The 15,020-nt window shown below is 36.5% G+C and overlaps 1 protein-coding gene across 14 annotated transcripts in view; it reads left to right on the top strand.

Moving 5' to 3' along the window:
• Positions 1-15,020, top strand: part of CDH18 (cadherin 18) — a 551,977-nt gene that overhangs the window by 356,452 nt on the left and 180,505 nt on the right. For all 14 annotated transcript variants that reach the window (XM_035318020.1, XM_035318019.1, XM_035318016.1 and 11 more), the window contains one exon: positions 10,397-10,878. In XM_035318020.1, coding sequence (XP_035173911.1) covers positions 10,651-10,878 — 228 coding nt within the window. In that variant the 5' untranslated portion in view covers positions 10,397-10,650. The remainder of the gene's footprint in view (positions 1-10,396; positions 10,879-15,020) is intronic.

Genomic DNA, 15,020 nt, shown 5'->3' with positions numbered 1-15,020 from the left:
TCGACTGGCGACTAGCAAACGTGACGCCCATCTGCAAAAAGGGCCAGAGGGTAGACCCAGGCAACTATAGGCCTGTTAGTTTGACCTCAGTACCAGGGAAGCTCATGGAGCAGATTATCTTGAGCGTCATCATGCGGCAGTTGCAGGGCAAGCAGGCGATCAAGCCCAGTCAGCATGGGTTTATGAAAGGCAGGTCCTGCTTGACAAACCTGATCTCCTTCTGTGACAAGGTGACACGCTGGGTGGACGAGGGAAAGGCTGTGGATGTGGTCTACCTTGACTTCAGTAAGTCTTTTGACACCGTTCCCCACAGCATTCTCCTCAGGAAACTGGCTGCTCATGGATTGGACTGGCATACGCTTTGTTGGGTTAAGAGCTGGCTGGATGGCCGGGCCCAGAGAGTTGTGGTGAATGGAGTCAAATCCAGTTGGAGGCTGGTCACTAGTGGAGTCCCCCAGGGCTTGGTACTGGGGCCAGTCCTCTTTATCATCTTTATTGATGATCTGGACAAGGGGATAGAATGCACCCTCAGTAAGTTTGCAGACGACACCAAGTTAGGTGCGTGTGTCGATCTGCTTGAGGGTAGGAAGGCTCTGCAGGAGGATCTGGATAGGCTGCACCGATGGGCCGAGGCCAACGGTATGAAGTTCAACAAGGCCAAGTGCCAGGTCCTGCACCTGGGGCACAACAACCCCAAGCAGAGCTACAGGCTGGGAGATGTGTGGTTGGAAAGCTGCCTGTCAGAGAAGGACCTGGGAGTATTGGTTGATAGTCAGCTGAATATGAGCCAGCAGTGTGCTCAGGCATCCAAGAAGGCCAACAGCAACCTGGCTTGCATAAGAAACAGCGTGGCCAGCAGGTCCAGGGAAGTGATTGTCCCCCTGTACTCAGCTCTGGTGAGGTCACACCTCAAGTACTGTGTTGAGTTTTGGGACCCTCACTACAAGAAGGACATGGAGGTGCTTGAGCAAGTCTATAGAAGGGCTACGAAGCTGGTGAAGGGTCTGGAGAACAAGTCTTACGAGGAGCGGCTGAGGGAGCTGGGACTGTTTAGCCTGGAGAAGAGGAGTCTCAGAGGCGACCTTATTGCACTCTACAGGTACCTGAAAGGAGGCTGTAGCGAGGTGGTGGTTGGTCTGTTCTCCCATGTGCCTGGTGACAGGACGAGGGGGAATGGGCTAAAGTTGTGCCAGGGGAGGTTTAGGTTGGATATGAGGAAGAACTTCTTTTCGGAAAGGGTTGTTAGTCACTGGAATAGGCTGCCCGGGGAAGTGGTTGAGTCACCATCCCTGGAGGTCTTTAAAAGACATTTAGATGTAGAGCTTAGGGATATGGTTTAGTGGAGGACTTGTTAGCATTAGGTCAGAGGTTGGACTCGGTGATCTTGGAGGTCTCTTCCAACCTAGACTATTCTGTGATTCTGTGATTCTGTGATAAATGTTTTCATTTCTTTTTTCACCCTTTGATGTCTACATTGGAACACCTTTCCCTTTCTTTGTTTTTTGTTTGTTTATTATACCGTTCATTTGGGATGTTATACTTCCCAGAGGAGCTACTGCTATTCATTTTTGAGAAATAATTTGTTAGTACAAATAGTACCGGTGGACTATGAACAAGAAGTCAGTTGCAAGTTTTTCCTGTGGGTAATTGCTCTTCAGAGTCTCATGTATGTGCTTTCCGCCCTGACTGGTTGACCTGACCTTTATAAATGGTAGCAATGACTCAAGAAATCACTAACATCTTTATTTTCTTAGCATGTTCCTTGGGAAGGGAAACAGAAAATAAGGAAAGGCTCTGCTGCTTTGGGAACATAAAAGTATCTTCGTGCTGTCTTACATATCTGTATTGTTCTTGGCTAGAAACATGGACTCTAGATATAAATGTAGGTGGATTTGTCTCTGGTTGAGGCAAAGAGAAGGCATTGAGTTAGATACATGATTCATCTTTCTTTGTTAAACAGTTGTTCCTTTCACAGCAGGTAATGGCTAGCATGGCTTTGTTGGCAATTATAGCTTATAGAAACAGTGGCTGGGCTTTATTTGACTAATTGTGTTGTTACTGTGTTGTGGTTTTGCCAATTGCTCTCTGTATATAGTTGGAAACAAAATTTCTACAGTCGTTGATTGTGGCAGAGCACTGTTATCTTGAAGTTGCTATGTGCCTGCTTATTATATATAAAAAAGTGTTGTATGCCAACTGAGGACAGGCTTTGAATTTCTTAATCATGTTTTAATATAAAATTTCCACTAATTATTCATCATAGTTAATAATTGCCTATCTATATGCAATACTGTTTGCAAGCTAAGTTCTATTCCTTTTTGGTTTGCAAACTTTGCATATATTCCTTTGTTCAGGAAAGATGATATATTTCTCTACCCATTTGTACTCTATTTCATAAAAGGCATTTACTCAACAGGGTAACAAATCCATTGGTTTGTGGTGTATAATGCTTTCCTGCACCCAGTCATATAAAATGCCTTTCAATAACCCTTTTCAGTGTATTTTCAAAAATGAATGAATCTTTTAAATCATCTCTACAGCTACCACTCACTGTAGCCATTCATTGTTAAAGGCAGCATAGAGATCACAGCTCATCTTGTGCATCATCTAATCAAAATGTCAATTGGACACACTTTAAAAAATCCTGTTATGATAATAAAACTTGAATTCCATGCTGGTTCTAATGGATTTCTTGTGCTGTTATGGATTTTTGGGTGGTTTATAAGTTAAAACTGAATTTTGATTATGGCAGAGTAAACATGAAAGGACTGTACATTAAACCCTTTTGTGTTTGTTTGTGTAGTGTTTCTTGTTCTTGTTTTTCTTGTTAAAAGAGAAACAGTTCCTCTTCAAAAAGCGTCTTTGTAAAAGAGAAACAGTTCCTCTTCAAAAAGTGTTTTTGTGTATATGTATCTCATTGGGCCTTATGGTACCTAGAATCCTTTTTGGGGGCCATGTGGAAGCCATTTCCTTTGCCATATAATGGGACTGGATTAGTTGCCCAGCTATGATATGCCAGAATTTTACTCTTTATAATCAGTGCCTCAGTTGGTGCTATCCATTCAGGAATTAATTGAAGCTTGTATTTGTTTTTTAGCTACACACAGGACGAGAAGAGAGTGCTTTGATCACAAGTATGTATTGCTGTCTATAAAACTGGAACTAAAACTGCTATTTTAGTGCCTTAAGACAGTCTTGAATTTAGTGTCATCCCAATTATTATTCAGGAATTTTTATTGCCATAAGCAACATTAAAACCTTTTTAATAGTTCTTTTGACTGTACATCTCCTAAGATTGTTTCTGCTTTCCATGTTCTTGATTCATCCTCATGCTGTTGTTAGGTAGCACGAGTGGGGTTTTGTCCCCTGGGGAAGCCCATCTATGTATAACATGATTAATGTAGTTTAACAGAGGTGTTAGCAGGAAGTAGCTCTGCACAGAGCTACTTGTGCTAGCTCAGCATTTCTGTTCTGTTTTAATTACTGTTAGGCTGTTAGGCTTTACTTCCAACTTTTTGCATAACAAAATTGGAATTCCAGTTCACATACTTTCTGTAAGGAATGTGTGGTGATTTCTATGAATAACCACAAAAGCTTTTATTCATACCATGCCTATTCTGCTTTATGACCCAGATAGTTAAAATGATGCCACCTATTCTAGCCAGTGAGGTAACTTTATTAAGGCCTGTTAAGCTAACAGGGAATATGGACTCTGAACTAATTTTAAACTGTCAGTGAAAGCCAAGGAAAAATGAAGACAATCTTTAATTTAAAACTCCATTTGGAACAGTGATGGCTAATAGTTAGGGCTGCAGCCAGAATTTTAAATTAATGTTTTGAATTTATTTATTCCATCTTCACAGAGTAGTCAGAACTTTAAAGGAAAGCTGGAAATGTCACTCTGTTAATGCTGGATGAGGAGTTTTCTCTGGCCTGTATCATTTTCCTTTTCAGTCTCAAGATATAATTAGTATGATAAAGTACATTTACAAAGGAAAAGATCAGACCAATCTGTTGTGCTAGAAATAAAGACGAGTCCATACTTTTACTGTGGTGAAGTCCTAGGTATGAACTGTCTAAAATCAAACGTATAATGGAAATAAGAACAAAACCACAAGGCCTCTGAAATCTAAATTATTTCAAATCTAAGATCATATTTGACAGCTGTAAGCCCAAAGGGGTGGCTAAGCTTTATTTTTTTTGGTGATTTTTATGGAATATAAATAGTATATTGGTTCCCTTGATTTAGAAGCTACTGAAATTTTACAGAGTCAGTAAATCAATAAATTTTAATAAGAAGAATCTAGTAATAAGCCTAATGAAGAAGGTAGTAAAAGGAAGGTAAAATGAATATTGGGAATAATTTCTACCTTGAATAGAGGAAGAACTGGACAGAGAAAAATAGACATCCGTAGATTTAAAAAGTAGCCTAGATTATGAGCATTTAGAAGAAATCTGTGATAAAAACTGGAAATTTAATTGAGGCTTTTGTCTCTGGGGGTGCCTGAGCCAGCAGGAAGAATGGAGTCTCATACTTAGGAATTGTTTGACGGATGTCTGTCAGTCAGAATACTATTTAAAAATTCATCACACATTACCATCTGAGATAATTTGATGAATTTAAAATATTTTAATGCTAACTCTGAAACAAAATAAAACTACTGTTAACTTTAAAAAATCAAGTGGGAAGTGTAAGAGTAATTTATTATCCTGGGCAGTGTATGATTTTGGACATCAAATCACAACATTAGGGCATGTTGTAACCCATATCTGTGCTGTCAGCTTATTTTTGTATTATATAGTATAATGATTTACCTTCCAGAAGACCAGGCCAAATGAAGGATTTGTGTCTGTAGTATTGCTTTTCCTATTTTAGAATGTCTCAAAATATGTGATTTCCCTTTGCTTAATAATATCCCAGGATACAGCTGTTGTTTTGTTATTGTTTTGTTTTACAGCTTTTATTATGACTTTTTTTTTTTTTTTTTTTTTTTTTTTGATGGGTAGAAGGTAAGGAGTGAGAAGAAACAAAAAAGGAGGACATTTCTTTTCCTTTCCTTGGTTTTTTATTTGGGCACTGTCAGTGAGAGTGTTGTACTCATCTAAATAATTATTTTTGCATAATCTGTTTCTCTGGTTTTAAATTAAACCTAAGAATCTCACAGTTTATTACTCATACCTCATAATAACCTGTAATCATTAAGCTTATGCAGTTGTCCTTATTATATGCCCTATATTATTTTATATTGTTATATTGCTTTATATTGCCTTTTTATTTTCTGAAACAAATGTCTCATCAGTTGACTTGGTTTCTGAGATGTGTAGGAGAATGTGGAAGTTAAAAAGGTTTTCTGGTATGGAACGTAAAAAAGCATAGGCATATAAATACTGTGTTTTTCACTCTCTTGACTATCTTGGCATACCAATTCACAGATCCATATATTTGGTGTTGAATTTTATTTTGTGATTTGTATTTTCAGTTAATGTTTTCCTTAACTTACTTTCTGTTAAAATGCATGAACTGGATTTCTTATATTCCACAAGAATTGTACTGCTTGTTTTCTGTTTTATACACAGTTTCAGGTCTGAGAGAAAAATCATCTCTGATAGCTTCACATAGAAGCTTTCACAGCTGCAGCTGTTTCCACTTGAACTTTCCAATTTGCTTCTTTATCTTAATTTATTTTTCTATGTGAAATTTTTAGTGACTTTGTTTTATCTTACTCTTAAATTTCTCTGTTACTTATCTTCTTATAGTATCTGACTGCTTGTCTTTCTTGAATCCCTTTTTTATTTTCTCACTTATTTTTTTCCACACATTTAGCCCCACAACATGATTTCTGTTTCCTTATGTGAAAGAAAAAAATATTTGTATTCCATGGAAGCTTTATTTTGTGTCTATTTCTATTTATTAAGCAAAAGGAATTTTAGGTAAAATAATTTATTAAATTAAATAAAGTCAGTTTTAGCTTAGCAGTTTTTGGCTTAGCACTTCTCAGATATAGCTTAGCACTTCTTGTTTTTTGATTGTTAGAAGTGGTCTTTACCAAAAGACTGTGTGTAAGTGTCAAAGAGGTACAAGAAATCACACCTTTGACACTATACACCCATGAGCTGGTGTTGTTGGCTTAAAGAGATGCGTTTCTCCCTGGTTCTTCATGAAACTGATACAATTTCGGGCTGATAAAGATTAGCTTTCAGAACCAATATATCTTTGCACATAAATTTAACAATTATTTGGGAATTCAATATCTCATGCAGTTATCTAACAGATAAAAGAGAATGTCTGTATGCTATCACAGTGAAAAACTAGTTCAGCTGCCCCTTTCTAAAAGAAGTGACAATATAGAGCTACAATGTCTAAACATTTCTAGTTATTGAAATTGCTATTAAACTACTTCAAGAACATTTCATTATTATTTTTTTCTGGGTTTTATGCTCATATACATAACTACAACATAAATACAACAAAGGAACAAGATAACAACATGTAATACAGTTTTTAAATGCTTTGCAAAACAGTTTGGACACTAGTTCTGTCAGACTAGCATGTGCAGAAGGCATTGCTCCTTTGAAAGCACTGATGATTAAATATAGTCTCTGTATCACACAGCCTGAGAAAGACTTTGTGCTTCATCTTCTCAAAGTCCCAGAGCTTGGGGAAAGAGAGCAGAGATCAACCATAGATGGGCTACATGAACCATTTCCCTTCATCTACCTAAAAATTTCTTGCCTTTTTTTTTTTTTTTTTTTCCTCTCCTGCCAGTTGGCAGAGTTCTACGGAAATATTACATATATTCTGTTAACCATCAACCTCTGCTTCATAAGGATAAAATGAAAAATAATATCCTAATTCTTCATTCTGATGCTAGCCCATTATTCTGTCTTTGGTCTCCAAGTCAATACAGTGTTATTTCTGCAGTGCTGAAGGATGTAACACTGGCAATAGACTAAGCACAGGAAGTGCAGAAAGAAGGAAATATTTTCCTGTCTGATTATTTATGCTAAGTAATGACATTGAAGTCAGTCAGATTTTGGTAACATCAGAATTTTCTGATAGGGTAGAAGTCTAGAGAGTGGAGTGCAGAACTGGAATTCAGAAAGCAAATGAGAAATGAAATTGCAATTTCTGTAACTAATTGTAGCTCCATTGTGATGGGACTGAAAATGGTTCCTGAGGGATTTAAAAAAAAAAAAGGTGTGCAGCTGCATCGAATGTGCAGCTACAAAAATGAATCATTCATATGTATTCAAATATGTGGTCAATTTGGTTATGGAAGAGGAGAGACACTGAGATTCAGGACAAGTCTCTGCTGTTAACGATGCCTCTCTTGGCGGCGGTGCATTTTGCATCTCTGTGCTTATACTGGTTTCATGGGAGTTCATTATAGAGGCTTGCTGCCACGCTAAGCAGTAACTACTCTGCTGTAATGATTTTAGCATTACTGGTAGGACTTTCGCACCTCATCTTATTTAATTATTTATTTTAATTTTAACTTACTCTGACAGTCTCTTGAGATACACAACTCATTTTCATCAGGGCTCCCAGGAGACAGCAATAACACAAGTCTACTCTTCAGCTGCCTGCATCATTATAACAAAACCCATAAAGCAGGACACTTCATTTGAAGCTGCAGATGAGAACACTGAGCAGTCAACATCTCAGTATATTAGTGTAAGGCAACAATTAAAGGCATTTCAGATAGTCCAGTCCTATTTCAGTTGCTCACAGTTCAGGTTTGTCTTTTCTTTGCTTTCTATCACTTTGTTAACAATTCCAGGTCTTTCCATCTGTACTTACTCCCTGTAGACAAATGTTGTTGTCTTCATGGATGAGATTTTTCTTTTGTTATTTTCTGTGGGGGGCAGGATTTTTAAAAAATGAATGTTTCTAGTAGACCTTTTGAAAACGTGTGCTGAGTAACTAAGAATGAGGACCTTTTTATTGAGCATTAATTAGGATTAGGTTTTAAAATAAGATTATAAGAGTGAAAACACTTCAAAGTATCTTCACTAAATATCCTTCTCTTTTTAATTGTCAAGCTCATCATGTGGAAAGTGTCCTCCAGGTTTCACACACAATTCAGTATTGTTGAACCCTGGGTTTCTAAGCATGATTATAACAGGAAATAGACTCAATTGTCATGTCTCTCTCTCTTTTTAATTTATTTAGAAAATATGTGTAGTAATAAAAAAAAATAAAATGTGTTGGGTTGTGTAACAGGTAATCTCTGAACTGAATTACATTACATAGTGGTTCTGGCACAATGTAAATTAAATTTCTTCTACTTTATGGTAATCTTAAGAAGAGCAGACACCTTTGAGATGAGGAAGCCCCTTGGTATTTCTTTTATTTGTTCTAATTCATACATGAGCCAGGCTGTGTAAATAACATGGTTTACAGAATCCATCATGGTATTTTTGAATTTGCTCTGTGGATGACTTCTGAGAGAGGTGAGAAACAAAGTTCTGTATAGGAAATCTTGATTTGTGGATATCTAATGCATTTGTTTATATTTACTCTTTTATAAGATAGGAGTTTTCTAACACCACCATCCCCACAGTTTTTAAAAAGGAAAGTTCAGTAGTAATGATTTCAAATAAATTTTAAATGTGCCATTCTAAGGAATCTCAATGCACCTTATATGCAATTTTTTAACTTATTATGCACTGCTTATAGTCTTATGAACTGCTCCCAGACATTTCCCAAGATGGAAACAAAGGGAAGAAATATAATACTGGAATGGATAAAATTGCAGCCTTGCCATTTTATAAGGCACTGCTTATTTTTAATGTACCTCTGAAATCTAACAATGACTTATCTATTTAAGTAGCTCAACTGTAAATATAGGAATCTTTAGGAGGAAGTTGTATGCCTCAAGGCAAAACTGGTTTTTAGCAAGAATAAGGAAAGAATGCAGAAGGACAAGAAAACCAAGGAAGAAGATATGGTTAGAAACAAACGTGGCTCAGAATGTCTGGTTTCTCTCCCTGGTATGACTTCATAGAACATTTAGCTCTGAAAAATTCCTATTGCATCACATTTGTACTTAAAGAAGGTAATAATGCGTTGGGTTGTATGAATCTGTTCAGAGACAGGATGTGAGACTTCTAAGAGATCAGTGGCTTTGCAGAGTTTTGCAGAGATTACTTTGATACAGAAATAGAAATCAGGGTAAAATGTGATGCTAAAAAAAAATTCCATTCTTCAGTGGAAAATACCATACGGAGTTTCTTTTTAAATTCATCCCTGGACACAGGAGGCTGCTGGTATTCCTTTACTTCAGCATAACACACTGTCCTAAACTGGGTAACAGCAGGAGAAAGCATGTCCTTAATGGGTATTTCTGATGTACAACACACTCTTAAAATACTCTTCTGTTACTCTGATGAGGAAATTCCTAGCTTCATCATGTTTCTGTTCATGAATTTATTGTGTTTATGTTTACTAATTTGTAATGGCTTTATAGTACCTAAACAAAACCGATGTTAGAAGGCAATTCTATTTTTTTTTAATTGTTTTTATTTTATTTTTTATTTTTTTTAATTTAATTGCATGTTTAGAGTCTCCTAATTGATCGATAACTTGATATATTCAGATATGTGATCAAAACATTTGCTCAGGATAACTATTTCTCTGAGGTTAAAAAATTATTTTATGCTACATCAACTTCCATGTACATTTTCATATGTTCATTTTCTACTGTAGCATAAAAAGGTCATATTTTCCTTTTGAAGTTGAGAAAATATTGTCACTGGGAACATAGATGTTTTTATAAAAATAATATTAATAATCTAAACATCAGTATCTGAATTTTCTGTCAATATAGAATAAAGTTTAGAAATTCTAGTATGCTATTGGTTGGAGTTTAAGTAAAGAACAGGGGGTGAAAATGCACATTTTGTCCCTGCTAGTATGCTCTCATACTGACTCAGAATACTCAAAGCCCATTTTGGACACTTTGCTTTGAAAGCCGTCATAGCCTTGGTATTTTTCACCGTGTTGGATCTCTGTGCAGTATATGCAAGATCAAGAACTCGTCTGAAATGAACTACCAATTGCTGTATGTCTAATGACACTGTAGTAGTGATTTTATTTTACTGCCAAACCAAATCAGTGATTTGCAGGTAAGAGACAATAGAACTATTCTGGGTCATCCAGTTTTTACTAAGCTATGTTATCCATAGCTTGAAAGAGCCATGCTATAGTTCTTAAGGTATTTTAATAAATACAACCAGAAAACATTTTTACAGAAAGGGATGGAAATAAATTTTAGTTATAACAAGAGTATTTGGGAGACTGGCTAGTACAGCTGTGAATATAATCTAAGGTCAAAAGGCTGAAAATTGCTGGTTTTAGTGATGAGTAAGTGGCTTTCTTTTCTTTCCCTATTAGATAGAAAATGGTCGGCTGTGGAGCTCTATTGTGAAGACCTCAGAAGAAATATCATTTTTTTCCAGTCAGCTTTTCATAATGTAAATATAGTTTGAGCTTACCCCAATGGGCAGCTAAACCATGAACAAGCAGAAAACCCCATTTTGGACTGTATTTCTGAACGAGGCTCCACCTTCCATCTCGGGAACTTATTAAAGGATTACAGCTGAAAAAGACAAGAGGAAGAAAACTTTGACCAGGAACCTTATCCTACAATGAGAATTACAAGTACATCTTGTATCTGCCCAGTCCTATTTTGTCTCTGTTTTGTGCAGAGGTGTTATGGAGCTGCTCACCATGGCTCCATCAAGGTGACTAGAAATCAAACCAAACACATAGAAGGTGAAACAGAAGTACATCATCGTCCCAAGCGTGGATGGGTATGGAATCAGTTCTTTGTTTTAGAAGAACACATGGGACCAGATCCTCAGTATGTAGGAAAGGTAAGGTCTTTTTGTTTTTATTTTTCCATCCCCTGAAATGTGGCACAGATAGAGGAAAACCAAGTATCTCCTTATATGTCACTTCCTTTTTAAGGTTAACACCACTCAGATTGCTTTATATATGCACAGAGAGCTTGCCTGTTCCCTATGTATACTTTCTCTGTTTATTATAAGCAGAAATATTAATAAAAGTAAACAGGATTAAGATATTAAAGTATGATAAGGTGTTTCTTCTGAGTTCAACTGAACATGGAGTGAGTGCAGCTGGTGCTCATATCAAATTCTGTAGAACCTCAAATACATAATGCTTAATTATGTAAGCCCTAAAGGCTTTTCTGGACTATTTCAGAGTAAGATTCAGTTCTACTTCAGGGAATATAATAAATACAGTCTAGGTTCAACAATGTATTCATTCCACATAAAGGGCAGGGTGGAAAAGTGCTCTTCCAAAAGGAAATCTCTCTGTACCTTTCCTATTATGAGAGGCAGGAGGTATATACTACCTGGTACAATTCATCAGGAGTCTGTAGTACCAACAGGCCCTGCATTTATTTTTTGAATTACATAGTGAGTGAGTGTCAGGCGTAAGGTTCATCCTGAAGCAGTTGTAGGCTGGCCAACTGAATTCTAGTTTATCATGTGTAATGTTATCTACATAATTTGTGTTTTAAATTTGCATTAAAATAACAGAAAGTACATGTATAGGTTTATTGCAAGACATGCTACAGATGAAGCTTTTCTCCCCCTGCATGCTGTCTTTCAGCATAAAATTTCTTCTTATCATCAATGAAATTGGAGAAAGAGGTTGAATAAGAGGGGTGAAGAACTATGACTAATAGGGATATGGCATGGAAAAGGAACTTACTCATTTTGCCTTCAGTTTACATGCAAGATGGGGATCTTGAAAATCATTTCTTAGAATATGCAAAATATCCAAGGAAACTAGTAGCTCCTGAAATCACAGATGTCTGGTAGCAAGGGCTTTCAAATGTGAACAATATAATTTGAACAAAAAATAGCAACTGGAACATTTTTGTTTAAGATACACACAAAGATAAAAACAAACAAACAACAAAAAAACACACACAACTATTTTATTATGCCAACCTTAGGAAAATACCAAGTACTTGGCATGCTAAAAATCGATAGAATTTGCATAGAAAATTTAGGCTAGGGAGGCACCTTTATAAATCAAGATAATGGGTTGCATTGATAGACAAGCTTTTAAAATAGGTGAGGTGTTGAGGGCATACTGCTCTAGACTTATCTTAGACTGTTTAATATTTTCATGTATGATTTTGGAATAGAAGAAATGTTCTATAAACCTGTTACTGATACAGAGCTATGTAGGAGAATCAAAACACTATCTGGAAAGAGATAGGTGCCATGAAGAAGAGTGTTAAATGGAGATACAGAGTAAACCTCGGGACCACAGTGTGATAAGGCTCATACAGAATAATATCATGAATTTTGGTTATACACTATTGATTTGTCAGGTGTGACAGAAAAAGAGGAAGATCTGGTCATCAGATCAATTATAGGCTTTGCTGTCATACCTTAAAAAAGGCAAATATTATTCTAAGCAGCTTTCAAAGTAAATCATGCTTGTCTTTATGAAAGCAGTTACAATCATGATTGCATGTAAGACTAGAGACCTGGATACAGTGTGCAAAAGGATGGTCTCTTCCAATTTATGTTCCTGTGAGAATGGTATATATTTTCTTTCATCCTCAGACCTCTATATTAATGCTACATTTACGGAGATCAATGAATATGATTTCTTTTAATCCTTTGTGGTCAGAATGTGACCACATGCCTTGTCAGAGGATACTTCTTCCTCTGTACTTACCAATATTCCCAACCCCCTTGCCCCCTTTTCCTGTAAAAATTCCCTGTGGGGTTCTTCATTTTCTACTCTGAGAACTTCACAACACTTGTAAATTCATCTTTCCAGAAGCTTTGTAGGACTTAGACGAGGACTCTGTTTTATATTTGGTAAATTCAGAAAAAAGGAGTGACTGGGTGAGACTGACATAATATTAGTGAATAATAAAATTTCGGTAGTGGTCATTGTGCAAGAGCTGCTTTTCATTTTGAAAAATCGATTTTATTGATGTTACATTTAATTATACGCACTTCACAAGGCCTCATTTGACCTGACTAATTTGGCAAGGGGTTTTCAGGCAAATCCCCTCAGATTATGAAAGCATTGCCCTTTAATTCCAGGCTTCTGTTCAGCAGCAGCACCCTATCAGTTTTGTCAGTTACTAATTTTGTAGGCTACTCTGCTTCACTGGTGAGAGTTTTGCCATTTGATATATGTCTTTTCACATTTTTCACACCCAATTTGGGAGTAACATCACAGAAAGCAGAGTCATTATGTACAATGCTGTTATAATGATTACAGTCATTGTCATGGAAATGCATACTGAGGAAAAGAATAGGATATGCCTGCAATGTAAAAGGGTAAGGTTTCTCATTCTTATCATGAAATGATTGTCAAGAGTATGGATTAATTTACTTCCATCATCTGTTACAGAGCAAGAGTTAGGACAACAAGTCATCATTATATTTTAATATCAAACATATCTCCATTCTTCAGTCATTAACTTCTTCTCTGTTAAAAATCTCCATTTGGAGACTGGAAATCTGTGTAAAATTAATCTGTTTTAGTAATGCTCACGAGGTTTTTATAGGAACATGGCAAAGCACAGATCTTGGAAAAATGAGGTTATGGTAAAAATGAGAAACGAACCTTTTGTAGTTGGAGTATTTTCTGGGGTACTGGGATTATTTAACTTGTTCTCTGTTGTTGAACTTGTGGTCAGTCTTCAATGTTTCATGGTATGTTTCCCTGAAAAGAAAACTCCAGAAGCAGTTTGGTATTGAAAAGAGTATTTTTATAGAATTTAAGACCATAGTGACTTCTTTTTCAAAAATTATGAATTATCTGAGGAGGTGTTCTTGAAAACTTCCTGAATATCACTATAGTGTCTAACTGTATTCAGACAAATGCTCAGGTCTGTGAGTTTGTGTGTGTGTGTGTGTGTGTGCGTGCAATGGAGAAACTGAGGAAAGTTGATTAAGCAGGATGAAACACCCTGGTCTCAAGCAAGCAGTTGAATCCTCAGAACTGAGCTTTCAGCCACAAGAGAAAATGCGTGACTTCTTGTCTTTTGCATCTCCCAGATGAAAACTATGCTAACGAAAGCATAACTAAGTACTGAAAGAGGCAGGGCTAGTAAGCACACCATGAGGTGATGGACAGTCAGGTACTGCCCTTCTGTTCTCTGCAGCAGCTCAGGGGAATGAAGACTCTCCTGAGGAAACCTAGAATAGCTTGCACTGTAGTGCTGCAAGCTTCAACGTTTCTCAGTTGCCATGGCTGGTACAGGTTGCATTTCCCTTCCATTTTTCTACATGTTTCCAGGTTAGACAATATACATGTCAGGATTTGGAAAGAAAAAAAAAAGAAAAAAAAAAAGAAAAAAAAAGAATTTTAGGAAACAGAAGAGTATGTTTCAGTCCATAACATTCTTTTTCATTTTGAGTCTCTTGGTCTCCAGAATAGTAAGTCTAGTCCCTGTGATATTTCTTAAAAGTGAGTTGCACTGGAAGCAGGTCATAACTACACATTCACTATGTTTTTTACTCTGGGGAGAGAAGTAAATGTGCAGTGGAAAAGGGAAGATCAATATTGGTTTGAGTCTGAGTGAGTCATGCTATTAGAGGGAATAGCAAAGGAATATAATGAACAAGACTGACACTTGATTTCTCCATGGACCCTTTGGATCTCTGCAGTATCAAATATATACCTCTTAATCCACTTCAAATGTCCCCTGTAGGGCAAGTAAGAATGGCTTTTCAGGTATTCAACTGTGTATAGTTTTTCAATAATTGTTCTTCCCAGATTTGGTGGGCAGATGTAGTGACTCATTACTCTGTTCTTAGATTTTTACCAATAATAACAAAAACACTTTCAGATTTGTGTTGATAAGGGATTTAAGGAATTAAGAAACAGATGAAATGAGTGTGAATATAGGAAAGGGAAGAGGAATATAACAGCTGTTAAAAAGTCATGAAATCAATGTGCTAAAAGTTAGATAAGGAAAGAAATCCCAGGTACTGCATTTTCAAGTTAA

Source organism: Oxyura jamaicensis, chromosome 2 (genome assembly GCF_011077185.1).
Source record: "Oxyura jamaicensis isolate SHBP4307 breed ruddy duck chromosome 2, BPBGC_Ojam_1.0, whole genome shotgun sequence".
NCBI lineage: Eukaryota > Metazoa > Chordata > Aves > Anseriformes > Anatidae > Oxyura > Oxyura jamaicensis.
Note: the sequence above shows the minus strand (reverse complement) of the source record. Positions and strands in the feature narration are given on the sequence as shown.